The sequence below is a fragment of the Carcharhinus amblyrhynchos genome, chromosome 8 (genome assembly GCF_965287045.1).
Source record: "Carcharhinus amblyrhynchos chromosome 8, sCarAmb.v2.hapA, whole genome shotgun sequence".
Taxonomy (NCBI): domain Eukaryota; kingdom Metazoa; phylum Chordata; class Chondrichthyes; order Carcharhiniformes; family Carcharhinidae; genus Carcharhinus; species Carcharhinus amblyrhynchos.
In genome coordinates, this window is record NC_137331.1 from 59,826,892 (window position 1) to 59,846,761 (window position 19,870).

At 46.0% G+C, this 19,870-nt stretch overlaps 1 protein-coding gene across 3 annotated transcripts in view; it reads right to left on the reverse strand.

The window, feature by feature from the left end:
- The window catches only part of trim55a (tripartite motif containing 55a), a 65,528-nt gene extending 51,649 nt beyond the window's left edge, over positions 1 to 13,879 (reverse strand). For all 3 annotated transcript variants that reach the window (XM_080194146.1, XM_080194144.1, XM_080194145.1), the window contains exon 1: positions 13,594 to 13,879. In XM_080194146.1, the coding sequence (XP_080050272.1) occupies positions 13,594 to 13,761 (168 nt within the window). In that variant the 5' untranslated portion in view covers positions 13,762 to 13,879. The remainder of the gene's footprint in view (positions 1 to 13,593) is intronic.
- Positions 13,880 to 19,870: the final 5,991 nt, after the last annotated feature.

The following is a 19,870-nucleotide window of genomic DNA, read 5'->3' on the forward strand; positions in this document are numbered from 1 at the left end:
GTGACTTGAGGCAGATGTTGACCATTCCTGTAATGAGGATGTAGCTGTTTAGTCAGCTTGCTTTTGTGTTTGGCTGCATGGTGTGCTGTCGGCAATGGATGTCCGGATATCAGACTGGCTGGGAGCTGCAGCATTGACTTTGTGCTTGCAGTGTGGTTAACAGTTGTCGGAGCCAGAGATTGAGGCTCTTCTGATTGTTGGCTATTCTCTTGTCAAGCCTTCACTGGAGGAATCCTGGTAACCATTTGTAAGGTTGTCTGATCAGACCAATAACGGTTTTCTGGCACCTATAACAAAAATAGATAAACCTGCTCTGCAAAGAGAGAACTGCAGTCCCAGTCAGGATATTCTTTCTTGTTTGACCTCTTTGAACTTGCAGTTCTGTATAATTTACAATAGTGGTTGTTTTGATATCTTCTGCCATTTTGAGGAGCTTCAGGGCTACACAGGCATCTCTGCTCAAGAATGATGCTTATGGATGAAGTACATCAGCTCAAAGATTTGTTTGCTGCCATGCCTTAAACAGTTCCAGAAACATGCCTATGACCAGAAATCAGGTTCCTCCATGTCCACAGAATGATATATATGTCATTTGAAGCCAAAGGTGTCTCAGCCAGAGTTCTTTGTCCAATTGGATTGTAATACTGGCTCCCATGTCCAATGTAACCTTTGTGAGATGGCTGTTAACTGAAATGTCTTTATACCAATGCAAACATCCAAGACCTTTCACCTCACCCAAGAAACATGGCTGTATATCCTTCTGGTGTGTAGTCACATCATCATGAATCATCTTTGGGTCTTCTGTGTGTTTGGATGTTTTGGCCTTGCACAGTTTGCTAAAATGTCCAATCCTGTTACATTGGAAGCATTGAGCTAAACTTGCAGGAGATTTCTTTTGCCTTTAGTGGTGCTTTGCCCCACAGCACTGGCATGGTCACTCTATTGGTCAGTCAGGGCATTGCCTCCCTTGGTCTGGAGGGTTCCTGTTTTTATGCTGTTTAATTACCTGGAAGGGGTTTCCTTTGTACACGATTTACTTTCCCCTCTTAAAATGAACTTATGCTGCATATGGAGTTCAGAGTGCCAACAATCTGGAAAGCTTCATTAAGGGTTAGATCTTTCTTTACCTGCTGCAGATCTGAGAGTGCATCATCTGCCACTCCTACAACTATGCAATCCCTGATAAACTCAGATTTTAGCTCTCTGCATTCACAGTTTTCAGCCAACTTGTGCAGATCATTAACGAATGAGTCAACAGGTTCCTGCCACTGCTGGACTTGCTTATTAAATTTAGCTCTTTCCAGGATTTTGTTGCTTCTTGGGTTAAAATAAACACTGAATGATTTTAATGCACCTTCAAATTTAGCAGATGATCAGTTGTTTCCTTGTCTACTAATAATGTCATCCGCTATCAGACCGGATAAAGCAGTGTGTTAACTTCTTCAGTTTCTGTCTTTTTATTCAGACCTGAAACAATATTCTATCTTAGGAATCTTCTTTTTCAAAGTCCCCAGTCATGTAATTGATTTGGGACTTAAATAAGTCCAGATTGATATGGAAGAATGGATTTCTGATCTATGGTTAAAAATTGTTGAAATGTAAGTTCAGCTTTAAGAAATTGCTGACATTCAAGATGGTGCTGCATTTTGTTTGAAGCCAAAGGTTTTACCCACACGCACTGCCTTTGATGGGTGTTTGCTGCAATGGTGCTCACGCTCAGCTTTGAAATAATTTAAATAATGGCTGCTGCTCTATTTTAGGTTGTAGAATAACATTTTAAAAATGTTTTACTTTAATGAGTACTCATGGCATGTAAACGTAATGCACATGGGAATCCACCAAAGGCCAGGGTACACGCCTCAAACAATCTACTGACTTATTCTCTGCATCTCAACTCACCATCGGAAAATCTAAATTTCAGCTCCCACCTCATTCAATCCATCTGCATGGTATGTTTTCCACTCCAGCAGGCTCCAGAAAATGCCCTTCTTAAAGGCAATCCATCTGCCCAATCCTTAGGTAGGGGTTAGAAAATTGATCAGCATGCTCTTCAACTTCGAATGTAGGTGGTAGGTTGTAGAGAAAGATACTGGGTGGGATTTTACAGCCCCTCTATAACATGTTTTCCAGTGCTGGAGGCAGCTTGCCATTACCCATTGGCAGGATCTTCTGGTCCCGCAGGTCTACAGCACTTTGTATGGCTTTCCTGTCCTGCCGTTGGGGAACCTATCATGGGGCGGGAGGAGGGGGGGTGGTGAGGGGCTGACGGGACCAGAAAACCCCACCAGTAGAAAGGACTGAAAAATCCCACTCTCTGAGTTTGAAAGGCATGTTATCACATGGGCGCACAGTGGCACAGTGGCTAACACTGCTGTCCAATTCCGGCAATGGGTCACTGTCTGCCTGGGTTTCCTCCAGGTACTCTGGTTTCCTCCCACAGTCCAAAGATGTGTGGGTTAGGTTGATTGGCCATGCTGCATTGACCCTAGTGTCAAGGGGACAAGCAGGGTAACTACGTGGGATTGTGGGAATAGGGCCTGGGTGGGATTGTGGTCAGTGTAGACTTGATGGGCTGAATGACTTCCTTCTGTTCTGTAGGGATTCTATTCTATGATTCATTCCAAACTGGAATAAAACCCAAGTATTACTTTCAAAGTATAGCCACTTGCAGGCAACCTCAACAGCCCAGTTGTACACAGCAAGATCCCACAATAGATGAATGAGCAGTTGATCAATTTTGGTGATGTTGTTTGAGGGAGGAATGTTGACCAGCAGAACTTTCTGCTCTTCAAACAGCAGCCTGCAACATCTTACAGCCACCTGAACAGAAAGGCAACTGCTGGCTTTACCGTCCGGTGTTAAAGATGACCTATCTGATAATGCATCACTCTGTCAATTGTGAGCTGCATGTCAGATTATTTAGGTTATACGTGCGAGCCATGGAGTGAGGGTTCAACCCATGAAATTCCAGCTCAGTAATACGGGTGAAAATGGGACAATATAGATAGGAAATCCATTGCGGTCCATTTACTGAAAGCTACACTATCTGGCCTTTCGAATGTCAGATTATTTTTTTCAAGCATATGGGGAGATTGTGCAATTTGTGACATACCGACTAAAAATTTATACTGGAATTAAGTTGAGTAAACTAACTAATAAATCATTGCTGTGGGTTCAGATAAAGATTAGCATAACAGTAAAGTACGTTACTTTTCAGAAAGACACAAAGTCATTTCTCTTGGAGACACTCCAGAAAACACATCCATCTATTTTTGCTGATGTTGCTGTTCTGTACAGTAGTCAGACATGGTGATATACATGCTGGTGTAGGTTTGGCAATTCTCCCGACACTATGAACCGGCAGGGAAATTCAGGTCAGTGAGCAGAAGTGTAGCTGCGGTTACCTGAACTGGCTCATATTAAAGGGCTTGTGCAGGTTTTGAAAAATTTCAGCATTTTCAAGATCCTCTTTCAATTTTGAAAGAAAAGAAGTAATCATGAAACTGTAAATGCTAAAAGGAGGCAGGATATGTTTCTGTCGGTAATGCTAATAATTCCCTCTCAGTCGATTAGCTCATATGAATGTTATGTGGAACTATTAAAAAGCTATTATGCACATTTAACGTAAAGGCATTATGAATAAACCTAATTGTTGGCAAGGCAATTGTACGAGAACTGACTGCTTGTTTTCCCAGTTAATTTGATGATGTTAAAGGCATTTATTTGAAATATTTTAATACCTCCAGTAAAATAGTGGAGACAGAAATCTGGTGCCAGCATTTGAAGCATTCATTTGCTAATACTGCCAACATTAATAATATGATAAGGAGGAGATAATGTATTAATCCTACAAACACCATAGACAGGTTTACATGACTGACTATCAAGGCTACTTAGTATAAAACTTTATGATGTGACCCTGTCAGTTATTCACTTCCTGACTGGCTAAAGAATGAACCCTTTGTGATGGATTTTGGAAAATGACACCACTCACAAAGTTACTTTCACTTTCAAAATGGAGAGTTGGAGCAGGAATATTCAAAAAGTAAGTTTAGAACAAGTGTGATAGCATATGTTATTTACACAACAGTAAAACTAAAAAAAAAGGCTGTAACAAAGCTGGTATTACTAGGTGTGGGCTGTAACCAAGCTGGAATTACTACAGGTGTGAGCTGTAACAATGCTTGTATTACTAGATGTGGGCTGTATCCAAGCTGGCATTACTAGGTGTGTGAGCTGTAATCAAGCTGGTATTACTAGATGTGGGATGTACCCAAGCTGGAATTACTAGGTATGTGGGTTGTAACAAAGCAGGTATTGCCAGGCATGTGACCTGTAGCCAAGCTGGTACTACCAGGGTTGTGAGCTGTCAGTGAGCTGGTATTACCGGGTGTGTGAGTTGTCAGGGAGCTGGTATTACAAGAGTGTGAGTTATAGAGTCATAGAGGTTTACAGCATGGAAACAGGCCCTTCGGCCCAACTTGTCCATGTAATCCTTTTTTTTCAAAACCCCTAAGCTAATCCCAATTGCCCACATTTGGCCCGTATCCCTCTAGACCCATCATACCCATGTAATTATCTAAATGCTTTTAAAAGACAAAATTGTACCACCTCTACTTCTACCTCTGGCAGCTTGTTCCAGACACTCACCACCCTCTGTGTGAAAAAATTGCCTCGCTGGACACTTTTGTATCTCTCCCCTCTCACCTTAAACCTATGCCCTCTAGTTTTAGACTCCCCTATCTTTGGGAGAAGATATTGACTATCCAGCTGATCTGTCCCCCTCATTATTTTAATGACCTCTATGAGATCACCCCTCAGCCTCCTATGCTTCAGAGAAAAAAGTCCCAGTCTATCCAGCCTCTCCTTATAACTCAATCTATCAAGTCCAGGTAGCATCCTAGTAAATCTTTTCTGCACTCTTCTAGTTTAATGATAATCTTTCTGTAATAGAGTGACCAGAATTGCACACAGTATTTCAAGTCTTGTACAACTTCAATACGATGTTCCAACTCCTGGATTCAATGTTCTGACTGATGAAACCAAATGTGCCAAATGCCTTATTCACCACTCTGTCCACCTGTGACTCCACTTTCAAGGAGCTATGAATATGTATCCCTAGATCCCTTTGTTCTGTAACTCTCTCCAGGGCCCTACCATTAACTAAGTAAGTCCTGCCCTGGTTCAATCTACCAAAATGCATCACCTTGCGTTTGTCTAAATTAAACTCCATCTGCCATCTGCCCAATTGGCCCAATTGATCAAGGTCCTGTTGCAATTGGAGATAACTTTCTTCATTGTCCACTATGCCACCAATTTTGTGTCATCTGCAAACTTACTAACCATGCTTCCTATATTCTCATCCAAATCATTACTATAAATGACAAATAACAGTGGACCCAGCACTGATCCCTGAGGCACACCGCTGGTCACAGGCCCCCAGTTTGAAAAATAACTCTCTACAACCACCCTTTGAGTTGTCAGGGAGTTTGTATTACCAGGGGTGTGAGTTGCCAGGGAGAACAAAAGAACAAAGAACAATACAGCACAGGAACAGGCCCTTCGGCCCTCCAAGCCTGCACCGCTCATGCGCCCAACTAGACCATCTGTTTGTATCCCTCTATTCCCAGTCTGTTCACGTGGCTATCTAGATAATTCTTAAATGATCCCAGAGTGTTTGCCTCAACCACCTTGCTTGGCAGTGCATCCCAGGTCCCCACCACCCTCTGTAAAATATGTCCCCCTGACATCTATGTTGAACTTTGCTGCCCTCACCTTGAACTTGTGACCCCTTGTGTTCGTCACCTCCGACCTGGGAAAAAGCTTCCCACAGTTCACCCTATCTATGCCCTTCATAATTTTATACACCTCTATTAGGTTGCCCCTCATCTTCCGTCTTTCCAGGGAGAACAACCCCAGTTTACCCAATCTCTCCTCATAGCTAAGACCCTCCATACCAGGTAACATCCTGGTAAACCTCCTCTGCACTCTCTCCAAAGCCTCCACATCTTTCTGGTAGTGTGGCGACCAGAACTGGATGCAGTATTCCAAATGTGGCCTAACCAACATTCTATATAGCTGCAACGTCATATACCAACTTTTATACTCTATGCCCCGTCCAAAAAGGCAAGCCATATGCCTTCTTCACCACCTTCTCCACCTGTGCTGCCACCTTTAAGGACCTGTGGACTTGCATACCCAGGTCCCTCTGTGTGTCTATACTCCGGATGGTTCTGCCATTTATTGTATAGCTCCCACCTAGATTGGCTCTACCGAAATGCATCACTTTGCATTTATCTGGATTAAATTCCATCTGCCATTTCTCTGTCCAATTTTCCAGCCTATCTATATCCTGCTGTATTCTCTGACAATATTCATCACTATTCGCAACTCCAGCAATCTTTGTGTCATCCACAAACTTACTGATCACACCAGCTACATCTTCTTCCAAATCATTTATATATATCACAAACAGCAGAGGTCCCAGAGAGCCCTGTGGAACACCACTAGTCACAGACCTCCAACCGGAAAAAGACCCTTCCACTGCCACCCGCTGTCTTCTGTGGCCAAGCCTGTTCTCCACCCATCTAGCTAGCTCACCTTTTATCCCGTGAGATTTAACCTTTTGCACCAGCCTGCCATGAGGGACCTTGTCAAACACTTTACTAAAATCCATATAGACAACTTCCACGGCCCTTCCCTCGTCAATCATTTTTGTCACCTCCTCAAAAAACTCAACCAAACTTGTGAGGCATGACCTCCCTCATACAAAACCATGCTGTCTATCACTAATGAGATTATTCAGTTCTAAATGTGCATATATCCTATCTCTAATAATCTTCTCCAACAATTTCCCTACCACGGACGTCAAGCTCACTGGTCTATAATTACCCGGGTTATCCTTGCTACCCTTCTTAAATAACAGGACAACATTTGCTATCCTCCAATCCTCTGGGACCTTACCTGTGTCCAGTGAAGAGACAAAGATTTCTGTTAGAGGCCCAGCAATTTCATCTCTTGTCTCCCTGAGTAGTCTAGGATAGATGCCATCAGGCCCTGGGGATTTGTCTGTCTTAACGTTTCCTAAAAAATCTAACACTTCCTCCCTTGTAACTGAGATTTTTTCTAATGGGTCAACACATCCCTCTGAGACACCAGCAGTCAACATGTCCCTTTCCTTTGTGAATACTGATGCAAAGTATTTGTTTAGGATCTCACCTACTTCCTTGGGTTCTAAGCATAATTCCCCTCCTTTGTCCCTGAGAGGTCTGATTTTTTTCCCTGACAACCCTCTTGTTCCTAATGTATGTATAAAATGCCTTAGGATTCTCCTTAATCCTGTCTGCCAAGGACATTTCGTGACCCCTTTTTGCCCTTTTAACTCCCTGTTCGAGTTCTTTTCTACTTTCTCTGTGTTCCTCCAGTGCTCCATCTGTTTTCAGTTGCCTGGACCTTACGTATGCCTCTTTTTTCTTATTGATCTGACCCACAATTTCACTGGTTATCCACGGCTCTCGAATCCTACCTTTCCTATTCTTCCTTTTTATAGGCACATACCTGTCCTGCGGCCCTATCAACTGCTCCTTAAAAGACTCCCACATGCCAGATGTGGATTTACCCTCGAACAGCCTCTCCCAATCAACAGCCACCAGATCCTGCCTAATCAAGCTGTAGTTAGCCTTCCCCCAGTTCAGCACCTTACCCATAGGACAACTCTCATCTTTTTCCATTACTATCTTAAAGTTTACAGCATTGTGGTCACTATTTGCCACATGTTACCTTACTGAAACTTTGATGACCTGATCGGGCTCATTCCCCAGTACTAGGTCCAGTATTGCTCCCTCTCTAGTTGGACTATCAACATATTGTTCCAAAGAACCTTCCTGTACGCATTTTATAAATTCCTCCCCGTCCAGACCTCCAGCCCCAAGCGATTTCCAGTCAATACAAGGGAAATTAAAGTCTCCCACTATCACAACCCTATTTTGTCTGCACCTGTCCAGAACCTCCTTACATATCTGTTCCTCAATTTCCCGTGGGCTGTTGGGAGGCTTGTAGTATACCCCCAGCATAGTGACTGCGCCATTCCTGTTTCTGAGCTCCACCTATAGTGACTCGTTACATGACCCTTCTAAATTGTCCACGTTCTGTACTGCTGTAATATGCTCCCTGACCGGTATTGCTACTCTCCCACCTCTTCTAGCCCCTCCTCTGTCTTGTCTAAAACACTTATATCCTGGACTATTCAACTGCCAGTCCTGTCCTTCTTTTAACCAAGTCTCTATCACTGCAACCATATCCAAGTTCCGTGCAAGCATTAAGGCTCTAAGTTTGTCTATCTTGCCCGTTACGCTCCTTGCATTGAAGCAGATGCACTCCAGACCTCCAGGCCCACTGAAGTCATCCTCCCCCAGAATGCACTTCCTCTTAGATAGCCTTGTCCTGGCCCCAAGCTCGTCCCCAGCCTCTATGCTTATTGACCTATTGTTTTGATCCCCGCCCCCCTGCCACATTAGTTTAAAGCCACCCGAACCACACCAGCAAAATTCCGGGCCAGGATACTCGTGCCCCTCCAGTTTAGATGTAACCCATCCTTCTCGTACAGGCGCCATCCTCTCTTGAAGACTTCCCAGTGATCCACGAATTTGAAACCCTCCCTCTTGCACCAGTCCTTTAGCCACACGTTCAGTTGTACAACCTCCCTGTTCCTAGCCTCACTAACACGTGGCACTGGGAGTAGTCCAGAGATTGCTACACTAGAGGCCCTGCTTTTTAGCCTACTACCCAACTCCCTGAATTGCTCTCGCAGGACCTCTCTTTCTGCCTATGTCATTTGCATGTGGACAATGATGTCAGTCTGATTACCCACCCCTTTTAGGATGCTTCCTACCTGCTCAGAGACATCCGGGACCCCGGAACTAGCGAGGCAGACTACCATCCTGGAGTCTCACTCGCGCCCACAGAACCGCCTATCTGAGCCTCTAACTATTGCATTCCCCACTACTACTGCTGTCCTAGTCCCCCTCTTTCCCTTCTGAGCCACAGAGCCCGACTCTGTGCCAATGACCTGGTCACCGTGACTTACACCTGGAGGGTCATTCCCCCCCGGCCGCCACAGTATCCAAAATGGTATATTTATTTTGGAGGGGGACAACCACAGGGGATCCCTTCACTGACTGCCCTCTCCCCTCCCCTCTCCTGTCTGTCACCCATCCCTTACTGTTAAGGGGGACAACACTGGGATACTCTCTGGTATGTGACCCCTACCCTTACTAACCGTGACGCACATGTCTTCCTCCTGTGGCCCCGGTGTGACTACCTGCCTGTAACTTCTCTTTATTAATTCCTCATTCTCCCTGAGTAGATTAAGGTCATCGAGCCGTAGCTGCAGCTCCCTAACGTGGTCCCTCAGGAGCTGCAGTTCGACACACCAAGTGCAGATATGGACTTCTGGGAGGCTAGGCGACTCCATGAACTCCCACATCTGACACCGAAAGCAACAAACTGGCCTCTCACTCATAATTACCCCTTTCTTTAAATTACTGGAAGAACGAAGAACAGAACCTTACCCTGCCTTCACTCAGCTCCCTTTCACTCCGCGCCCGCTCTCAACGCTGCCCGCTGTATAGAGTGGCCTGCTCTTTATAGCTCCCGTTCACCACTGGCTGGCGTCAGGCGCCTGCGCAGTTTTCCCAGTAAAAAAAAACTTTAGCAAAGGAAAAAAGCCCTCTAAAAAACTTAACGGATAAATAAGTAACCAAACAGTAGCTGCCTTACCCTCAGCATGAATCTCTCTCTCTCAATCTAGCTCTGGTTGCACAATGAGGAGCTGGTATTACCAGGGGTGTGAGTTGACAGGGAGCCGGTATTACTGGGGGTGTGAGTTGACAGGGAGCCGGTATTACTGGGGGTGTGAGTTGTCAGGGAGCCGGTATTACTGGGGGTGTGAGTTGACAGGGAGCCGGTATTACTGGGGGTGTGAGTTGTCAGGGAGCCGGTATTACTGGGGGTGTGAGTTGACAGGGAGCCGGTATTACTGGGGGTGTGAGTTGTCAGGGAGCCGGTATTACTGGGGGTGTGAGTTGACAGGGAGCCGGTATTACTGGGGGTGTGAGTTGACAGGGAGCCGGTATTACTGGGGATGTGAGTTGACAGGGAGCCGGTATTACTGAGGGTGTGAGTTGTCAGGGAGCCGGTATTACTGAGGGTGTGAGTTGTCATGGAGCCGGTATTACTGGGGATGTGAGTTGACAGGGAGCCGGTATTACTGGGGGTGTGAGTTGTCAGGGAGCCGGTATTACTGGGGGTGTGAGTTGTCAGGGAGCCGGTATTACTGAGGGTGTGAGTAGTCAGGGAGCCGGTATTACTGGGGGTGTGAGTTGTCATGGAGCCGGTATTACTGGGGGTGTGAGTTGTCATGGAGCCGGTATTACTGGGGGTGTGAGTTGTCAGGGAGCCGGTATTACTGAGGGTGTGAGTAGTCAGGGAGCCGGTATTACTGGGGGTGTGAGTTGTCATGGAGCCGGTATTACTGGGGGTGTGAGTTGACAGGGAGCCGGTATTACTGGGGGTGTGAGTTGTCAGGGAGCCGGTATTACTGGGGGTGTGAGTTGACAGGGAGCCGGTATTACTGGGGGTGTGAGTTGACAGGGAGCCGGTATTACTGGGGGTGTGAGTTGTCATGGAGCCGGTATTACTGGGGATGTGAGTTGACAGGGAGCCGGTATTACTGGGGGTGTGAGTTGACAGGGAGCCGGTATTACTGGGGGTGTGAGTTGTCAGGGAGCCGGTATTACTGGGGGTGTGAGTTGACAGGGAGCCGGTATTACTGGGGGTGTGAGTTGTCATGGAGCCGGTATTACTGGGGGTGTGAGTTGTCAGGGAGCCGGTATTACTGGGGGTGTGAGTTGTCAGGGAGCCGGTATTACTGGGGGTGTGAGTTGTCAGGGAGCCGGTATTACTGGGGGTGTGAGTTGACAGGGAGCCGGTATTACTGGGGGTGTGAGTTGTCAGGGAGCCGGTATTACTGGGGGTGTGAGTTGACAGGGAGCCGGTATTACTGGGGGTGTGAGTTGTCAGGGAGCCGGTATTACTGGGGGTGTGAGTTGACAGGGAGCCGGTATTACTGGGGGTGTGAGTTGTCAGGGAGCCGGTATTACTGGGGGTGTGAGTTGACAGGGAGCCGGTATTACTGGGGGTGTGAGTTGTCATGGAGCTGGTATTCCAGGGATAACAGATTTTTTAGTCCTGCAGAAACCTAATGATAGAAACAGGTTTAGCGGAAAAGGAGAACATGGTGTGGGCTACACCGAAAAGCTATTTAAGAGTTTATGGTGACAAAATTGCTCAGAGGCCAGTGTTACATGGCAGTTAGTTACAGTTAGTTACAGAAACAGACCAACAGAATCTCCCAGAAAATGGTGGAAAACAAACTGTGCTAGATCTCCACAGTTTGTGAAGACTTTATAAAGGGTGGAAGATCCATCCATTGCTTGCAAGACAAATATTTAATCATAGATCATAGAATACTGCAGTACAGAAGGAGACCATTTGGCCCATCAAGTCTGCACCAACCACAATCCCACTAAGGCCCTATCCCCACAACCTCATGCATTTACCCTAGCTAGTCCCCCTGATACCAAGGGGCAATTTATCATGGCCAAGCACCTAACCCACACATCTTTGGATTGTGGAAGGAAACCGAAGAACCTGGAGAAAACCCACGCTGACATGGGGAGAACATGCAAACTCCACACAGGCAATGACCCAAGCCGGGAATCAAACCCGGGTCCCTGGCGCTGTGAGGCAGCAGTGCTAACCACTGTGCCACCATGCCACCCTTATTATTGGGAAGAAGAGGCAGTGGCAGGGAAGACCCAAGCCATGAGTTCCCATTCCATCAACTCTTGTGATTTGGCATCTTTAGAGACCTGTAATCATAGTGGGAGGGCCATACTGGCCTAATGGGCTCCAAGTGAAAGAAGTGACTTGGATTAGCTCTCCACTCTCCCCTCTACTTCTGCCAAGGAAATAAAGTTAAAGTTTATTTATTATTAGTCACAAGTATGGCTTACATTAACACTGCAATGAAGTTACTGTGCAATTTCCCTAGTTGCCACACTCCAGCACCTGTTCAGGTCAATGCACCTAACCAGCATGTCTTTCAGAACACGGGAGGAAACCGGAGCACCTGGAGGAAACCCACTCAGACACAGGGAGAGTGTGCAAACTCCACATGAATAGTGATCCAAGCCAAGAATCAAATCCAGGTCTCTGGCACTGTAAAGCAGCAGTGCTAACCACTGTGTTACCATGCTATCCAGTAATGGAAATGGAACAGGAAATAGATTAGTCCTCTCATATTTGGAGTTGGGAAGAACAAGACAGAACCAGATCAAAGCCCGGAGGTGGACAGTAACGCTTCCGTTGATATGAGCTGATAGCACCAGAGATTTACTTATAATACCGTTTGTGCTTTCCACTGACCCTGTAAATGTGGCATGGTAGGCACTAAAATGCATTGGGAGGTAGAATCCAATTCTAAATGTTGGGGTCAAGTCCTGAGGCTTTTGTGGATCAGTGTTAGGGATGTGGTGTCCAGCATTATGAGCAAGGTGGAATAATGGAATAATAATGTTATTAACCGACAAAAAATTGATGAAGATTTGCAAAGAAATGAACAGCGAAACTTGCATTAGATAGAGCTTTTAACGTACCAAACATTCTAAGGTGTTTCACAGGTGCATTATAAAATAAAATTTGACACCGAGCCACATTAGGGAATATTGTGTTTTAGGAAGCATCTTAAAGGATGAAAGCAAGGTAGAATGGCAGAGAGGTGGAGAGAGGGTATTTCAGAGCTTGGGCCTGGATGAGTGGCAGAGAGATGGAAAGAGGGTATTCCAGGGCTTGGGCCTAGGTGAAGCAAAACAGCCAATGGCAGAGTGATTAAAATCAGGAATACATAAGAGTTGTGAAGTGGAATGGTGCAGATATCTTGGAGAATGGTGGGATATGAGGAGAGGACAGAGACAGGGAGGGACAGAGCTATGGAGGAATTAGAAAACAAGGATGACAATTTGAAAATTGAGATATTGCTTAACCAGATGCTGGTATAGGTCAGAGAGACCAAGAGCGAAGGGTGAATGTGACTTGGCATGATGTAGGACATAGGCAGCGGCTGTTTGGACCTCCTCAAGGTATGAAGATGAGTGGCTGACCAGAAGCACATTGAATTGTCAAATCAAGGGGTAACTAAAGCATGGATCTTTAAGAAAGGCCTGAATCACTTGATTTCATTGCTCTAATTCCATGAAAAGACTTCCTCAAACTGTGTTCCACATGAAAGCTACTTTCCCATTGAATTTGTTTGAAAAAGATAAAGAAAAAGATCTTGCACAGAACATAGGATAAATGCTGTTCCACTCCAGCCTTTGCTGGGATAAATGTTCCCCCAGTCCATTGTTTGATATGGGAGGCTATTCTCTCCCTTATATCAACTATAGAAAACAGCTCTACAAATTAGTGAATTTAGTGCTTTCTCATGCAAGTGATATAGATACACAGTCCCGACAGCCCGTTAAGTTAACTTACCTGGAACATGTCATTCGCACACTTCCGGCACAGGTTATGCTGACATGGGAGAATAACGACGGGTTTGGAAAACATTTCTAAACAGATCGGGCAAATCAGTTGCTTTTCCAGGTTGTCCATGGTTTGCCGATCATTAGATAAAAGGTTGTAGTCCATGGAAGTGGTCATATCAGAAAGTTTCCAAGATTCAGGCTAACGGCTGAATTTAATTTCAGAAGTTAAACGGTGCCCAGCTTCTCTTTTCCCTTTCTTCCTGGCTTGGACTGAGGTTGTGACCTGATTGATTGGAACAGTTACTGTTTCTCCAAGGGTCACAGTGTGTTACATTGGATTGGTGGCTTCAATGTTGTTTTTAGCAACAGTACGTCAGCTGTTGCTGTGTTTGCCGCGCGCTGCTATGTCCTTATATGAAACTGGCACTGGGAATGAGACTGACTGCCAGAGCTGCTGTCTATCTTCTTTATTTCTCCCCATACTTACACCTGTCAGCACTCGCGTCCAAAACAGCTGCTTCTCTGGACACTGACATTTAGAAAGAAATGTTCTTTCACCCAAATTGAAACAAACGTCAAATCAAACTACACAGAATAACTTTTGCCAAACTCACAGCCTCCCAAGACAACACTGCTGTGATATGCAAATAAATTGCATTGTATTAAAATATCTTGGTATCATGACAATGACTGCTGACACCTTGACAGTTCTGCACTGGCTCACTCAAACTTACAGCCAAGCTGAAGTTTTAAATAGCAAAGAGATACTGTATGCAGTATGCATTTATCACAAGGATTAAGAGACCGCACTATCACATTTTGATTAAATATAGAAAGATGGAATGTCTCCTAACAATATTAAAATATTTAATGCATATTGTTTTGATATAAAATGCAAAATGAGTAAGTATTTCGATTTTAAAGTGGTCGAAAGGATATTCTAAATGTGAGGATTCATTTTGTGCAAATTCAAATCATTACTAGGTTGTGTTATGATCTATTTATGAGACATAGCTTTTGTATGCATTATAGAGCATATCAGGAGCTGTACCGGGGGTGCACGAGAATGAGATGTCAACTTGGTGAAGCTACAACACAGAACTGACCACCTGCCAAACAGTGGAAGCAGTATGAATCTTTTTTAATTGTTTCACAGTATGTAGGTATTGCTGACTAGACTAGCATTTATTGCCCATCTGTAATTGCCCTTGAAAAGTTGGTGTTGAGCTTTTCTCTTGAACTTCTGCAGTCCATCCGGTGTAGGTACATCCACTGTGCTGCTAGGGAGGGAGTTCCAAGATTTTGATCTAGCGACAGTGAAGGAATGACAATATATTTCCAAGTCAGGATGCTTTGTGGCTTAGAGGGAAATACAGTTGGTGGTGTTCCCACGTGCCTGTTGCCCTTGTCCCTCTAGGTGGTAGAGATTGTGGCTTTGGAAGGTGTGAATTGCTGTGATGCATCCCGTTGGTGGTACGTACTGTTGCCACTGTGAATCAGTGCAAGAGTGAGTGATGTTTAAGGTGGTGCATGAGGCGGCAATCAAATGGGCAGCTTTGTCCTAGATGGTGTCAAATCCTGACTTTTGCCTTGTAAATGGTGAACAAACTTTGGGGATTCAGGGTGTGAGTTACCCACCTAAGCATTCCCAGCCTCTGACCTGCTCTTGTTGCCACAGTATTTATATGGCTGGTCCAATTCAATTTCCAGTCAATGGTAGCCCTCAGGATGTTTAATTCTGGTCTCCTTCTGAGATCCCCAGCATCATAGATATCAGTCTTCAGGCAATTTGATTGATTCCACACAATATTAAAAAGTAGCTGAAGACACAGGATACACCAAAGGCTATGAGCCCCAACATATCCCAATTGTAGGACTGAAAACATGTGCACCAGAACTAGCCATGCCCCTAGCCAAGCTGTTCCAGTGTGACTACAACACTGGCATCTGCAATGTGGAAAATCGCCCAGGCTTGTCTTGTCACAAAAAGCAGGACAAATCCAATCCAGCCAATGTTGCTCCATCAGTCTATTCTCAATCATCAGCAAAGTGACGGAAGGTGTCGTAGGCGGTGCTATCAAGCAACACTTATTCAGAAATTACCTGCTCACTGATGTTCGGTTTGGATTCCAACAAGCCACTTGGTTTCGACCTCATGGTCCAAACATGGACAAAAGAGTTATATCTAGCACAAAGGAAGATGGTTGCGATTGTTGGAAGACAATAATCTCAGCCCCAAGACTTCGCTGCAGGAGGTCCTCTGGTCATTGTCTTCCAACCCCAAATATCTTCAGCTGCTTCATCAATGACCTTCCCTCCAAAACCAGGTCAGCGAATGAGCTACGGAGTCCATATCTGTCAGAATATTTATTTGTTTGCCTGCTTCACCAAAGATGTGAAGAGCTCATCCATGGAAACAGAATCCTTCCAATCCTCTGTGTTCAGTAACAATAGCAGAAGATGCTAGTTTGTCACTAGCGCCACCTCATGGTATGACATTTTCTGGAGTAACCATGCATTTGCTCTCAGATGCTTTGGAATTTGAGGTTTAATCTCTAGCTATCTACCTGTCTCCCATCCGATCCCTTGAACCATACATATCCTCCATACTGTCATTTATTTTAGTGTTCTAAGGGCCTCTGTCCTTTCATTTCTGCTATCCTCAGGTATCCTTGCCAAATCAAAGTCAGGGGTTAATATTGACTCATTGAGCCCTATTTTGATTATAAGTGCTGGGCGGACTTGAGTCTGTGAATGCTTCAGATCCAATTTTTACATCCATTCTCTAACGCCCCTATACACAAGCTGCCTGAGAAAATATCAGCAATTCCAAATTGCACTGCGTAAGGCTGTTGGTGGGGCTTAACACACCCAAAATCCAATAGCTCCAATCAGCGCCTCCAATTGCACATGCGCAGAGAGAAAAGATAGAATGGTCTCCCCTACCATTTTGCTCCCAGGCCAAGTAATGTCTCCACCTAGCCCTCACTGACATTGCCCCACCCGCACAAAATTAGTGGCATACTTATTCCCCCAACCCAGCCACCACTCAGAACAATCCTGGGCTCCCCCCACCCTTCTCACCAATGATCTCAGGCAGAGTGGCAGTGGATCCCCCTTTCCCTCCAATGATCTCAGACAGGAAGATTCACTCTCCCCTCTCTATCCTACAGATATCAGGCAGGGTGATCCCCCTCACCCCCACCCTGGACCGTCCCGCACAAGGCCGCCATCTCCTCTGGACTTCGATGACGATGTGACACTTCCCTCTCTCTCCTCTGTCCCCAGTCATTGAGGTACTGATCCACCACCACCCCCCTCCCGCCCCATGCTCCCCATCAGCACACCTCGGGTCGGGATGCTGACCTCCTCGTGAACCTGCTCCTGGGCCTGGTGAGACGCGCCATCAACAGGTCCAGGCAGCGGGCGATCGAGGGGGCCATCCATTCTGACTGTCTGCCCCTCTACTGCAGCTACGTTCATGGCCATGTGTCCCTGGAGAGGGAGCATGTGGTGTCCACCGGCACAGTCGACATCTTTCGGGGTTATAGACCCTGACAATCACATTTTGATTTGATGTGTCTTAAGTTTCCTTTGTACTTTCTTGGTGCTCAGCAGAAATTTATTCCGATGGTTAAAAAGGACAGTAGGAAGAGAGGTAATAAGCCGTGGATAACGAAGGAGGTGAAGGAAAGTGTTAAATTAAAAGCGGAGGAATTTAGAGTAGCTAAGAGCAGTGGGCGAGAAGAGGATTGGGAAAGGTTTAAATGTCAACAAAGATTGACAAAGAAGTTGATAAAGGAGGGTAGGAGAAGCTATGAGGCTGGGCTAGCACTTAATATAAAAAAGGATAGCAAGAGTTTTTATAAATATATAAAAAGGAAGAGGCTGGCTAGGGTGAACGTTGGTCCTTTAGAGGATGAGAAAGGGGAGCTAGTGGTAGGGGATGGGGATATGGCGAAGGTCTTGAATAACTTTTTTGTTTCTGTCTTCACGGAGGAGGACGTGAATAATTTGCCGGGTGTTAGCGATGGAAAGGTGGTAGGAATGGAGGGTCTTAATGACATTACTGTTACTAGAGAGGTGGTGCTCGACAGACTGGAGGGGCTGATTGTGGACAAGTCCCCAGGACCGGATGGAATGCATCCGAGGGTTCTGAAAGAAATGGCGGAGGTGATAGTGGATGCCTTGGTGGTTATTTTCCAGACGTCGCTGGATTCCGGGGAAGTGCCGGAAGATTGGAAAACGGCTAATGTTACGCCGTTGTTTAAGAAGGGTGCCAGGCAAAAGGCGGGGAATTATAGGCCGGTTAGTTTAACGTCTGTGGTAGGTAAAATGTTAGAATCCATCATTAAGCAGGAAATTGCGAGGCATCTTGAAGGGAATTGCTTGATAGGGCGGACGCAACACGGTTTCATTAAAGGGAAGTCGTGTCTGACAAATTTACTGGAGTTCTATGAGGATGTGTCTAGGGCAGTGGATAGAGGAGAGCCGGTGGATGTGGTCTTTCTGGATTTTCAGAAGGCATTTGACAAAGTACCTCACAAGAGGTTATTGCAGAAGGTCAGGGGACATGGAGTTGGGGGTAGGGTGTTAGCGTGGATAGAGGATTGGTTGTCAAATAGGAGGCAGAGAGTGGGGGTCAATGGGTGCTATTCGGATTGGCGGATGGTGACTAGTGGGGTGCCCCAGGGGTCGGTGCTGGGGCCTCAGCTATTTACCATTTATATAGATGATCTGGAGGAGGGAACCGAGTGCAGGGTGTCGAAATTTGCTGATGACACCAAGATTGGGGGAACGGCAAATTGTGCGGAGGGTGTGGAGAGTCTGCAGAAGGATCTAGATAGGCTGGGCGAATGGGCCAGGAAATGGCAAATGGAATTTAATGTTGGCAAGTGTGAGGTGGTCCACTTTGGTAGGAAGAATGGTAGGAAGGACTATTACTTACGTGGCGAAAAACTGCAGCAGGCGACGGTGCAGAGGGACCTTGGGGTCCTTGTGCATGAATCGCAAAAACCCAGCTTGCAGGTGCAGCAGGTGGTCAGGAAGGCGAATGGGATGCTGGCCTTCATAGCGAGGGGGATTGAATATAAAAGTAGGGAGGTCTTGCTGCAGCTGTATAGGACATTGGTGAGGCCGCAGCTGGAGTACTGTGTGCAGTTTTGGGCGCCGCACCTGCGCAAGGATATTTTGGCCCTGGAGGGAGTGCAGAGGAGGTTTACTAGGCTGATACCGGAGTTGAGGGGATTGAGCTATGAGGAGAGGCTGAATAAACTAGGCTTGTACTCGTTAGAGTTTAGAAGAATGAGGGGAGATCTCATTGAGACGTATAAGATGATGAATGGGATGGATAGGATAGAGGTGGAGAGACTCTTCCCGCTCAAAAAAGACAGTAGGACTAGGGGGCACAGCCTCAAGATAAAGGGGAGGCGGTTTAGAACGGAGTTGAGGAGGAACTTCTTCACTCAAAGGGTGGTGAATCTCTGGAATTCTCTGCCCGTTGAAGTGGTGGAGGCTGCCTCGCTAAATATTTTTAAGAAGCGGGTTGATGGGTTTTTGATAAGAGAAGGGATTAAGGGTTATGGGGAGAGGGCGGGAAAGTGGAACTGAGCCACGACAGATCAGCCATGATCTTATTGAATGGCGGGGCAGGCTCGAAGGGCTAGATGGCCTACTCCTGCTCCTATTTCTTATGTTCTTATGTTCTTATGTTCTTTTGTTTTTGTTCGGGCTGTTCCCCTTCCTTTTGGGGAGCTGCCCTTTTACTTTGTCCTAATTTAATTTGAGTTTGTTTATTTGGTTTGACCTTAAAAGAGGACAAGGGTGAATGCTGAACCCCATCTTCCGCCAAATTTCCCCCAGATCCCCCCATCCCCAGCACCTTGCATGTTTCCAGCACCTGATCCCCAAGCACCTCCTTCCTATCTCCCAACAGCCCTCTAAGGGCCACCACCTGATACTCTGCAGCAGTCACACCACCTTTTCTTTCATGGCTCCTTCTGTCCCCACTGGAGAAGGTCGACCATAACACTCATGAGAGGGCAAAGCCAAGGGGTGGTGAGCCAGACCTCCGGGCCCTCACCCCCTTTGAGGAGTGGGCACTGGAGCTGTTAAGAGGAAGGAAGATGCAGGCTGTCAGCGACAGCATGGTCAGGCTGCCATCAAGACGTGAGCATCTGTTATCCCTCCACTCACTTTGAGGCAACTTCTCAGGGGCACGAGCTTTGGGTGCGAGGGGTAAGGTTTAAAGGAGATGTATGAGGCACGTTTATTTCACAGAGAGG